Genomic DNA, 13,489 nt, shown 5'->3' on the forward strand with positions numbered 1-13,489 from the left:
ACAAGCATTCACATAGGCTTCAATTTGCAATGGGAGCTAAATATCAAGCTGCGTTGTGTGTTTACATGCTTGAAATTGCGAGGTAACGTTTACCGAAAGTAAATATTTAAAACACTGGAAAATAAGGCAAAAGTTAAAAGACAAGTGGAGCGGTAGCACAGCTTTCAATTTCCTGAATGAGCTCCCTGCGATGCCATATATTAAAATGGCAAGTGTTTAGTCACTAGTACAGTACGCTATATGCACCCTCCTTTCTAGCAGGTGTATAAAAGGGCAGTCAGTGTTTTGGTGTAAAAGCTTGAAAACTGTACCAAGTGTATCGATAAAAAGTGCTCAGGAAATGTTGCCAGGAAACCTGCGCTTCATGAAAACCGACAAAATACCACCTATGGCAGTTACAAGCTATCTCTGATGTGCATGGGTAAGCTGCAGGAGTCTGTGGTCGGTTGTGCTTTCGTAAAGGTGGGTGATATCTCAATGTGGGCAGAGAAATTTACATTGTTATTGCAACAGCAATTATATGGTGCGGCTGAACACGGCCATGCGGGCCCTGTCTTGAAAGCGACCTGCAATGGGTACACAGACCAGGTGTGCCAAGCGCTGATAGCTTCGTGTGTGCTGTGTTCTCGCCGCTTAACTCACGTTGAAGCGAGAGGCAGCATGAAGGTCAAGCCACCCGCTACTGCTGCCGCTGTGCCTCACGCCAGCATTTCGGCAGCGAGTGTCTGTAGCCATTGGCTGCGACATATTTATGTTTACCTGTGCGCGCGTGTCATCATGCTTGTTAATTTATTTTGTAGAAGAATGTTTACAAGTTTATACGGCCAATAAAACTACTATCCTTACTTCATATAGCTGCCCAATAAATTGTTATCGTAATCAATGCTTTGCTTTTTGGGCAAAACTATTTCTTTTTTTTTTTGCAACAATATGGGGTAGGCGATAGCTTGGGATATTGAAGCATAGCTAAACCTCAATACAGTGAAACCCTGTTGATACATTTCTCCCTGCTGTCGCATTTTTCCAGTTGCTACATCGCTTCTTCACGGTCCTGACCTAAATACCGATGACTCCCTTTGTGTTATGGTCTCATTTGATATGTTGCCATTTTGTAATGCTTCTGCATCTTATGTAGTGTTTGAACCCAGAATTCACATAAATTTAGCGGTGCAGAAGGGAATTTGCTCTCACATGATGCAACAAGCAATCGGTACTTTGCAGCAAGCCTGTGGTACAACAAGCGTGTGGTACGTTACAACAAGTTAGTGAAGTTTGCAATAAGCGACCTAAGTTAAACAAGTCAGGCACTGCATAAGCATAGGGACAAAATGAACACAGAGCAGTTGGGAAAAGCACCTGAAATGTTTACACCACTTAAAACCTACCAGGAACCACACTTACTGGGCCTAATCCACCAAGTGCAGGGTTACATTCGCTAAGGGGCCTGCAAGGGCCTTGAGTGGCATAATTGCAGTCTCTTCAATCAGCTTTGCCACAATGAAGCTGTGTTATGCGGTGAAGCATATCAAGAGTGGCAAGAGGCCACTGCCACCGAATATCATACGTCTCTCTTAATTATACACACATGCGCATGCCATCCCCGGTCTGAGCATGAGCTGCCGAGACACGTAATAACTGTGCTGGCAGCCATTCAGAGCCATTTCTGAAGTTGCTGTGGTGATTTGCGTCCTTTCTCACTGTTACATTTTCCCAGCTATTATGTCTTTTTTTTTTCGCAGCCCCTTGGAAAACATACCAATGGGATTCTACTCTATAATGAACACAGATATAGAATTATTCGGTAAAACCAAGTAAGTCTAAAAGGTATCTCACTGATATCTGCGCGCAATGAATGTGTGCTTACAGTGCATATCGGTTACTATAATGAAGGTATTCTCGTGTGGGATGGGACTTTGCTATAATAAGGTTCAATCACAGTTAATTGTTGAAAGGATTTCCCCTACCTTTGTAAATATATAAAAAAACTGACACACCTGTACAGAAAAACAGCGCAAGTCTTGCAAAAACCTGAAACATCAGCTAAAGCGAAAATTGCTGCTACAGTCTGGGGCTGTAGCAGCAATTAACTTTAACTGTAACATAACTGTAACATAGTTATGTTGACGAAAATAAGGTTCGTCTTCAATGGCAGCTTTGGCTTCTTTGACGAGTCACCTCTTACAACAAAACAAACACTCATAAGGATTTTAAAGAAGAATGACAGTTTAAATAGCCCTCACTCACCTGATTTGCCTGGTTCGCATTGAAGCGGTGTCCCAAAGCGTTGGCCTTCAGTTGGAGCCCATCATCCCTCATTTGTTTCATCAATTCCAAAGGGTCCATGCTTACGCCACCTGAACAGAGACAAAGACAGCCATTCTGTGATTTTACACCACAAAGTAACAATAAACCCAGCGGAAGTGGGGATGGGACAATGATTCATTCATCTTTCAGAGATGCCGACTATTGTCACAGTCATACAGACTTGTGCATAACGAATAGCACATAGTTAATTACTTGTAATCAATTACATTTTTGGTAGTGTAATTTAATGATTAATTTGTTTACTTGGTAACACTTACTGTAATTTAACCATTTTTTTCAGTAACCAATTACATGTAACTAGTTACTTTATTGATGAAACAAGCTGTAATAGGCGACACAGCTTTGATAATCTGAATTTGGCCGGAACTACAGTAGAATGCCCGAGATTGTGCCACACAGCAGCCTCGCAGATGAGCATGCTTAGACTGGCAAACTCGGGAGCTCAGTATTTGTTACCTCATTTTAAAGCTCCACCATATGTTGCCCAGTGCTGGTATGTCTGTCTCGTACACATGTTGGTATGTCTGTCTTGTACATATGTGACTGGTGCTGATACGTCTCAATAGAGATGGCCACTTAGGATCGCATAAAAACAGCTTTTTTTTTTCTCAGATTTTGACTGGCCTAACTGGGAGCATCTTCTCCAAGTCCCAGCAACAATCAAGTGCTGCGCTTCACAGAGTACCGAGATGTTGAGTAATGACAATCTTGCGCACAAGATATCCGTACAACACCACCCTGCCACCCAGCGTGCAGATCAAGCGAGTTTTCAGTGTCTCTGCTGACGTCTTCACAAAAACGAGGGAAGAAGGCCAACAAAATTTTTGAAAAGCAATTGTTAGTGAACATAAGCAATGTGTGAAGGGATGCAGAGAATGCAGTGAAAGTATCAGGCCAGCTTGTTCTGTTTACTGTATTTGTGGAATGTTAAAAAGGTTTGGAATAAAGTAACAAATAAGTAGTAGGTTACTTTTGAGGAATTCTTCAAATACTTTTGTGGGGCGATAATTAGTTACAGTAATCAATAACATTTTTGAATGAAGTAATTGTAATCAGTTACTTTTTTTCTATAATGCATGCAAATCTGTAGTAATCACATCAGCATCTATCAAACACTTTTCAACAACAATATGTTACATGAAAACTGACGGTCCTTCTCGTGCTATACAATTTTTTACTGAGTAAACTCGCCCTTTATGAAATGAATGCAAGAATATTTTCTATCCCTCACATTTGAGATTTCCCAGTAAGCATCCACATCCACAAGCTCCATGGCAGCTTTGAGTGTGACAAGAGTCAAGTGTACACTCAAAGTTCGTCAGATGATGTTAACATTATTTACAATGACAGACATGCTAATGGATGGATCTGGTACGACACCCTAGGGCAACACAGGGGGCAATGAGAAATGCGATAGTGGGAGGGTCCAGATTAATTTTGAACCGCTTGGAGCTCTTTGTTGTGAACCCAGAGAAGGGTACGTGAGGGTATTTGCATTTAAGCCCCGCACAGAAATGTGGCTACTGTTCTCGGGAACTGAACTTACAACCTTGCACTCGTCATAAGAATGGAATAGCCCCCAAGCCGTCGCAGTATGCCCGATAAAAAAACTGCCTATCCTTTTGATACAAGTGCTCCTGCAGCCAGTCCATCTATGCGAGAACTGCTGTGCACAATGCCACAAAATATTACAAAGACATCTACAAAATAGTGAGTGCACTGGAAATTTTAGCCAACAATAATGTATAACGTAAAAGAGTACGAGTGCATGCACTAAAATGAAGGTTCTTTGTTCATGTTCTGGCCTAGTTATGCATTCAGTTATATCAATCTTATAAAATGACTTAATATACACATATTTGAAGTAGTAGCTTAGCGTGAATAAAACCACGGACACATGAAAGACGGACAAGGACAAGCGCTACTCACAACTCACAAAGCTACTACTTCAAATATGGACGACCAACTAGCCCAACAGTCAACTCTTCTAATATACACATGCAGTGACAAAAAGGAAAATTTCACCAGACCACACCTTCCACCAACACAACTGCTTCCCAACAATCACTGTTGACCAAAATAGCTGGGAAATAGAAAAAAATATGAAAGTTGCCTTGAAAGTGGTAATGAGACATACAGAAAGTTAGACTGCCATATCCAAACAAGACAAACTGACCATTTAACTATCAGGCACCACATCTTAAAACAGTTTCCTAGAGCCCATGCATGCTGCCTCGGCCCAAAAAGAGTTTTAGAAAAAGAAGGCAGGAGTGCTGTGCCAGCTTACCAGCCCATTTTGATGAATATTACGGCAAATCACCAGACGCCTGTTAGTGCATGAAATTTTAAACAAAACAAAAACGCAACTTCCATGCAGCAGACTTATTCCTCATTTCTGAGCATATATATATGCATATTTTTTTTTCTTTTGGAGCAGTAGACCAATGCACCATTCTGTATGCACAAAGAAGCTATTGTGGGTCACACAGGCAGCCCTTTTAATAGGATATTAAACAAAGGTTTTTAAAGAATTAGTGCTCTGCAAAGTAAAAAGATTGCATGCTGTTATTTGTGTTATATGGCCTTATCAAATAATTCACATCTGAGGATGCTAAACATAGAAGCAGCTGGTTACAGTAAATATATTTTTGCAAACTGCACTGGCACCTGTTAGTAAGAATGTTATTTCCGAGTAGACCTAGGATCTTCACATAGCAGCCCCCTTTTTACATTCAAAGCTTGGCTGAAAAGCACAGCATCAAGAAATAGAACTAAATGAACAAAAAAAAAAAAGAAGTCAGGTGTTAGTGTACTATCTACCTACCAGCTTGAACCCTAGGAAGAAAAGTGATAAGTGTGACTCAGACGACAATAAATCTCACCAAAGAATTGCATTTTCCCAAGCAAGTAGGGCATGAACTTTATTTTGTTTGAAATCATGAATATAATTTAGTTCCATTGGCCACACCAACCAGAAGAAAAGTCCTTAAATTAAGACCAGACTGTGGTTCTGTTCTGTGCAAGTTTATTTGTGCATCTTTCCTTTTTATTTAATCTATAGGGACATTTAACTCCTCCCCTCCTGACAGGCTTCTATAAACAAATCAATTTGATAGATTTTAAACATGTTAAACATTTCCTTTGGAATACTTTTTTTAGCAATGCCATGCGGCATCTGAAATGACAAGTGAACTATTGCGCAGATTTTACAATTTTTGGCAGATTGGGAGTCAGTAAAACTAAAACTTCGACTAAAGGTATCGTCAAAACTAGCTTCCAGTGCTCCAGTACTTCCTCAATAAAACAAATGTGAAATTTGCGCTTTGGGCAACTCGGCAATATTATTTTTAAATGACAGCAGCAGTGAACACACAGAAGCTTTTGTCGGGTTGTCTAATTTTCTGATCCAATGTTTCAAATGATGTCTCAAACAACAGTAGATGCTCATGAGTGCGTGTTATTTTGCTAATTGTGTTCAACTAATATCAAGTGCAATATTATTTTCTCACAATGGGTTGTTTTTATCCACCAGTGTTAAGGCTTATTAACAGCAATCCTTCCCATTGCGTAAAGTTTTCACTTACACACAGTTGATTTCAGACCAACCTTAGACCGAAGCTTGACTAGGCCTAATCGCTTACGTTTTGAATACTGCCTGTGCAAGAACCCTTATTTATTACTGTAAAATATTTTGCAACACTCCATATCATTGTACAGTACTGTAGAGGAACTGAACAAAGCATGTTGAAGCTCCAGCGCCAGTTGAATGCGCACTATACCAGCCTGCTTGCACAGGAAAGCTGATTGAATGCAATAATCAAGTATGAGAAGGCTTCTGCATGCTCCCTGACCAGATAACTATTGCTTCACGAGCCTAAAGAATGCAGTAAAAAGACAAACCAAGTGCCTGCTGCAATAAATACACACAAATGCTTTGTGCACCATAGAAACTTGCCCGTTTTCAGATTTGCGAACCTACTGCTAGCCTGCATAGCATAGGCATACCTATGGCTATCATTGACGTCAATAAACCTGCATAATTTTTTTTCTGTGCGGTCTGACTAACAAAAGTTGGGAGCCAAGAGCCAAGTGGATATTTTGTACATTCCAGGTTTTTACTCTCAGTACTTATATCAAAAATATCAAATTATTACTTTCAAAGTAAAATTGAATTGTGGGGTTTTAGGTGTCCAAAACCACAATCTGATTATGAGGCACAATGCTTACATGTGTATAGAAGGAACTTGTATGGTGAAAACTAATCTGCCGCACTCCACTATAGCATCTCTCATTCCCACCATGCTCTTTCTGGTCATTAAATATTTCAGAGAAAACAATGCAATGCAGTGAGTAACATGAGCAGACAATGTCCTGCAGATCGCTTATCCTGAAGAGTGCATGCATGCACGATAATTGTAGATTTTGAATTAGCAGGAAGCAAATATTCACGCGAGACCTCCAACAGGTAACATGAAGTATGAGCATCCGCCCTTCTGATATTCTGGTGCTGATAATTAGATGAGATCTTTTTTCAATATGTGAGAGAAAACTAGAGTACAGGAGAGAAAAGTCCAAACAAAATTATAACAAAGAACATATAATAACATTTAAAGATTGTGCAAGTTTTCAGCGCATATAATTACTAACCTGCACGCTTACAAACACTTCTAATGTTACTACAGGTAGATGAGACTACGGTCTAACCCACTTATAACTAATGAAGTGCCAAGAAAATCCCATTGTTATAACTGGGTCGCACACACACAAAAAAAAACATTCATACATTTTATTCAGATAGAAAGAAGCACAGTGGAGCCCACTTATAGCATTACCAGTTTTAACAAAACTCCAATGTAATAATGAGCAGCTGGACTGTCCCGAACTTTCCTGAACTGTCCTGAATAAAATGCTTACTACAATGTTCCCAGGGTGCATTATTAGCTATAACAACAATTAAATATGATACTTTGTGTCTTTGGCCAAAAGAAAAAGTAGGCAAAATCTAGGAAATGAAAAAGAGAATATGCGAGTCGCATTGCTAACCCCACCTTTCTGCCCTGTGGTACGCCTTAGTCACCCTTCTCTCATCTCGTTTTCGTTCGTTGCAACATCGGAGAGAGGGTGGAAGAGAGATGGGAGAAGGGCATGAGGAAGACATGTGCCAGGTGGGGTGCGTGGCACAAAGGCAGATGTGACAAAGGGGCTCGCATTTGTTTCTTCTCCAAGAATTTTGCACTCTTTATCCTTTTGGAGCACACACCCCATAGCCAGATTTAATCGTTATAACTGGTAACTCAGCATGGAGCATTGTAGTAAGCGGTTTGTTTTAATATTGTTAAATCCAACACATTGTTAAAACCAGTATCATTATTAGTGGGTTTGACTGTATAGTCAGCAGCAGGCCAAGAATGCAGGGGCAAATGTCAATCAAAGGAAACATGTATACATACGAGAGAATCAGCATATGTAAATAAATAGACCCCCTCCTCCTTTTGCTTACCCTGTGTATTCATCCATGTCCCTAACTTACCCTTCCTCAAACACCACACAGCCCCTTGCGGCTCGCCCTGCTAGGTGAGCTCTTTGAACATCAAATCAAATGTTAATTATAGGTCCGAGAATAAATCGGCTCATCAATCTTTCCAGGTAAAAGTAAAGAACAGAGGAGGAGAGTGTTGGCGAGAAGGTACTGTGTGCATAAGGTCGGTGAAATAATTATTTTAATCCCCTTTTACAGCAAAGCTGTTTATGTGGACCCTGTGCCGTCATTGTTGGCACAGGGTCTTCACTAAAAGGGGCCACAGGGCCTACCGGAAGAGGAAAAGAAGAGCTCAATAAAGGGAAAAAGGTTGGTACGACCCCTTTCCCCCTGTGAGAATGCTACCTTCAGGGTGTCTACCAAGTTCGACATTTTCAAATTCCCTGAGTTTTCCTGGTTTTCCTTGAGTGCCTTTGCAAAATTTTCTGAGTGACACAGAACTTTGTTTTATGCTAAGGCGGGCTAACAACATGTGGACCGATGCTGTCTCTCTCTAGTGAGCATTTAAAAAAATAAAAAGACTACTTAATCCAGTTTGAATAGTAAGAAGTAGTGTTTATTTTATTAGAAATAGAAAACTCAAGGGAGGGGGTTAGTAAAATGCACAGCAAATAAAATATATTCAAAATAAAATTTATAAAGCCCAATGATAATCAAGTGGAACACATTCAAATACAAATAGAAAGAGATGCATACAGAAGCAAATATTTTCAAAAATTAGCTATTTCTATCAACTAATACCAAGCTCATTGGTATTAGGCCAAACTGTGTCACAAATGACTCTCTCTCAGTAGCTGGAAAGTCAACCTCAACTGTCCTGACATACTCTCAGCTCACGCACAATGCATCATTGTTGTGTTTCATTGCTTTAAAGAGTTTATTTTGGTTTGGACGAGGGTCGCCTGCATCTTGGTGTCAGCCAACACTGCTTTTTGAGATCAAGCTCCTTCAAAAAAGAGGCGGCACAGTTCCTTTCTTGATCATTCCTCAATGCGACAGTCCTTTCTGTTCTTGACCTCGTTCTGCAGCGCGTTCGCCCCGCGGACCATTTGAAGCATCCTCTTGGTCAGTTGTGCAGTCAACGTCCAATCTTTCAGTCCCCCTAGGGGCCACAGAAACACCCGAAAAATAGGGAAGTCCGAAAAAATGACTGCATGTCTTTTACTGCCCTTAGGGGCTCAAATCGCCACCAGGCACATCTAAAAAAGCTCTAAGACCTGCCAGTACACTTATTAGGCCTATCACTGCTCATACTGTGACAGGAGATGGTGGGTGCGTGCGTGTATAATTAGAGAATACATACCGTGTCCTGTGACAATTGACCTTTCTCACGCTTGTTAAGCTTCACCGCAATATGTATGCTTCACCGCGTATCATTGCTGTGCCGAGGCAGGGCTGCCTTTCGAGAATCGGCATTCTGAAACGCATTGTGCTTTCTAAGCTTCCAAGCCAATCGGGAGGATTACAGAGATGAAGTCGGTGCCATTGCTGACAGCGGCAAATTATTTCAATGAAATACACGGCACCAAATGGCACAAACCTTAAAGGGACACTAAAGTCAAATATTAAGTGAAGATAAAATGATAAAGGAGTGCTCTAGAATCTAGAATCTCTAAGGCGTCAATATTATCGCGAACAGAGCCTTAATAGTAGAGAAATTGAGGTAAATACAGGACATGATTAGAGAATCCCCCTGGGAAATTCAAGTACTTGCCCAATGATGAAAGCATGCCTCAGTTAATTCTGCAAATAGTAGAGAACCACTCGTTGCAAAAAACATAATTAAAAGACGAAATAAAATGCTACTTGTCCTATTCTATATTTTATGAAAAAAGAACTAATTGAAATTACCATGATAATGGCACAGGCAGTCGAAAGGTTTCATTTCCGCTCGGATCTGTGCCACCCATGCTTTCACGTTTCAGTAGTTTTGTTATCGCGTAGTGCTGCGCTGGCCTTGCTGGCTCACAAAAATCGCACAAACTGCTAGTATCAGCGAAAATCAACTTCCAAGTGATGTTGCGGGATACCAGATAGGTCTACGCCACTTGACCAAAAAGCAGCTGCAGTGGCGATTTCGCCGCCCTGTCTTGGCTCTGTTACAGTGACTCGGTACCGCTACGGTGTACCACAAGGCTTTGAAGTGGGCTCACTGGCCTATCCTTCCAATGCTCTCCACTGCAGCAGCCACTGTCGCCTGCCAGCGCGCACACTAGAGGTGCCGCAGGAGCTTCCTCCTGAACTCGCCAGTCTACCCGCCAGTTTCTGACTCGTGTGCGTGGGATTCTTTGTGCTATACTGCAGTGGCAGTCAGATGTCTGCGACTTCGTTGTTTGCTGCCGGCTTCTTTTCCGTGTAGTGTCTGGCTCTGCATGTCACCCACGTTACAGCTGTGTGTCCCAGGTAGGGCGAAAATGCCTAACCATCGCTGCAACTATTGTTTCGCATCCAGGTGCCATACGGGGTACAGCCGCGTGAAAGGCACACCAAAGCTGTCCTTGCCAGTGCGCTTGCTAGAGGTGCTGCAGGAGCTTCCTCCTGAACTCGCCAGCGAGTTCAGGAGGAACTGAATGTTCATGCTGTGAACGGTTAAATGTTCTGCGAGATGAAGAATGAAGAAAGCAGTGGGAACGGAATTTGCACCATGCAGATAAAGTATTGGATGAGACATGTGCGGTCTGCGAGCTACATTTCGAGCCGCGATACATAATCAGAGAACATGTACATAATCAAACACTATGTGCATGTAATTGATGGCAAGGAAACACCTATTCCTTACGGAAGGCCCCGGCATCGGAAGACACCATCCCCACGATTTTCCCAAACCTGCCCGACATCTTCCCATGACCATAACCAGCACATAGAGAAGAGCAACTCGCGGTTAACATATTATGCCACTGGTTATGTCGCTGGTTATGCCGCAAGAAAATATGTGTTAAAGACTAAGTGTGAAGTTTGCAAGCAAACTTTAAGAATGCTAGCCAATGAGGAGTGCTCAGAAGTTGCAGACTTCACACGGCTCAGGGCTACGTTGGGCACTGTTTTGCTTTGTTGAAACACTTGAGAACTTGTTCCCGGAATGTTTTTTTAACAAAACCAAGCTGCACTCTGAAAGCATCCTGGTTGTACAGAGTTTGGCAAAGGCCAAGTGCATGAACACGATTGGTTGCAGCGAACACGCGGCTGAACTAACTTCAACGAAGGTGGTCAGTTTCTGACTACTCGGCTGCACTTCTTCGTGAAAGGAGAATGCAGAGAAGCGAGGCAACAAGGAGACAATGAAACATCGAAACATGAGTAGGTGCGCCTAAGCTAAATATGCAACATGGGAGGGCGGAGGGAATGGTCGTTTGGGACAGCCTGCTTGGCTTCTGCAGGATGTTCTGCTACGTTCTTGCAAGATGTGCCTGACCAATGTGTTGTATTTATTGTTGTAAATAAAGTGTTGATACATGCTCTGAAAAATGCTTCTTTGTTTCGGCGAATTTACTCATGCTTTGTATTGTAAGGAAATAGTCTTGTAAAGGCGAGCATGCAAGAGTGCCATAGACAAACCGTTTGAGATTGCATATCCATATTTACTGAACAAATTGGTCTCCGAGCCTATGCGAGCGCATGGCAAGTTTACTTTCATGCAGCTACATAATGTGCTACGGCAGTTTAACAATCAAACTAGATGCGGTTAGAGCAAACGACATGACAAAGGTAACAGGTCAACCCTTTACGTATGATTAGGCTGTGGCAGTGACCTAGGCAATTTAAACTTCCCGTGGAAGTGTAATGATTGTGAGAACAAACTGGGTAGACGTTCAACATCATGGTGGGAACAACGTACAATCTTCCCCGAGCTGTCTGCGGCGGTCCGGAGAATCGCACTTTTTTATTCCTGACAAAGTGTCGGTGTACCCTACAAATAGCTGCCCAGTCGGCAGCGCAGAAACTGGCAGTTTGCTTCGAAATCAAATAATGCTGCCTGCTAGGCAGTCACCATGTCCTGGAGCTACCGGAGTGAAGCTTTAGGAGGAACTTCTTGCTGCGCTCCCTCTCGGCGGCAACATGCAACACATGAGGCCACGCCCTTCCCTGAGCCCACTACAAAGCCTTCTAGTATACTGTAGTACTAGAAGGCTGTAGTCTGTTGAGTACCATTTTACTCACTGATGGCAGTAAAGGGTGGTGATGGCGTCTGCAACGTCACCACTCCTCCGGTTGATGGCAGGAGATTTGAATTTCAAAAAGGTATTTGGACCCTTCAGGTCAAATTTTCTCTTAAAATAAGTATTTTCTTGGAACGAAACAAGCGTTTTATTTTCTTGGAACGAAACAAGCGTTTTGAGGTTTCTGGAATGGTATTTAAGCAGTCCACGTCGACTTAGTATTTGCCGTTAGTGTCCCTTTAATAGCGAACGTCGAAGCAGCTAGGCCTCGCGCTGTCGCAGTGGTGGCTACGGCTGCCAGCAGATCAGCGTGCGACAGCACCGGTTCGAGGCGGTGAGATAATCAAAACAATAGTGTTGGCTTTGATTAATGCCGTTTTGGAACTGCGGTCGGAACAAAATGTCCGGAAAACTGGACAGCGAAGGGTTCTTACGTCCGAAATTTCAGGCGTTCTTATACATTGACTCTATGGTGTCTATTGACTCTATAGAGCCTACAGTGACTCTATGGTGACTCTATGATGGTGGTTCCGCGAAGCAGTCCGCATTTTTGGGCATGTCCCAAAAATTGGGCATCCGGAAAATCGGTCGTTGACTGTACACTGGCAACTCCTCCAGCCGACGAAACAGGGTCAAAGACAATTTGTTACGATTTCGCTCCTCTTTTACTCGAGCCAGCATAGGGCGACTTTCGTCTGCTTTCAACAAAATGACAGCTAATTTTTTCTGATAGAAGCACGAATTTCCTGAATTTTCCCCGAGTATTTCCAGACTATTCTATATACTTGAGAATTCCCGGTTTTCCTGGTTGGTAGACACCCTGTATCTTATTCACGCATCTTATGTGGTTGTCACACGGTGCATTTTCGGTGAGTGAGCCTGATCGGCATCGACTTTATCGACGATTGATTCTACCCTGCCGCGGAAGAAACAAATGTTATGCCGACGGTTTGCGGCCAAAGAACAGTGCCCAGCGATTGAAACACGATACTAAGAGTTCTGGCAGCCACGTCAATCGTCAAACCATTCCAACCAATCGTCAAAACGATTGGAGCGCCTGCATCTCCAGTGGTGGGCCTTGCACCTAATATAACGAGCTTTGGCTTAGTGGTTCCACACAATCCATCCCACCTACAACTATGGGAAGACCACGAGTAGTGCATACTTCTAAGAATGAAGCTGCCTACTGCGAGCGTCAGTGAAAGTTGGCTCATGAACGGGCTTGTCATCGTAGTGCTGACCCTGAACTACATGCCAGAGATGCCGAGTTTAAATGGCAGTGCCGGGAGACCAATCCCGAAGGGCATGCCCAAGACGCGGAAACCTATCGGCAGCGCTGGGAGGCTGACCCCGAGATGTGCGCCCGAGAAGCCAAAGCTCAATAGTAACGGCGACAGGCCGACCCTGAGCTGCGCGCCTGAGACATGGAAACACACCGGTGGCGTTATAATGAAGAACCCGACAGATA

The 13,489-nt window shown here is 42.7% G+C and overlaps 1 protein-coding gene across 3 annotated transcripts in view; it reads right to left on the reverse strand.

Moving 5' to 3' along the window:
* Nucleotides 1–13,489, reverse strand: part of LOC135896835 (corepressor interacting with RBPJ 1) — a 49,473-nt gene that overhangs the window by 12,896 nt on the left and 23,088 nt on the right. For all 3 annotated transcript variants that reach the window (XM_065425319.1, XM_065425329.2, XM_065425336.1), the window contains exon 6: nucleotides 2,245–2,354. In XM_065425319.1, coding sequence (XP_065281391.1) covers nucleotides 2,245–2,354 — 110 coding nt within the window. The remainder of the gene's footprint in view (nucleotides 1–2,244; nucleotides 2,355–13,489) is intronic.

This window comes from Dermacentor albipictus, chromosome 1 (genome assembly GCF_038994185.2).
Source record: "Dermacentor albipictus isolate Rhodes 1998 colony chromosome 1, USDA_Dalb.pri_finalv2, whole genome shotgun sequence".
Lineage (NCBI taxonomy): Eukaryota > Metazoa > Arthropoda > Arachnida > Ixodida > Ixodidae > Dermacentor > Dermacentor albipictus.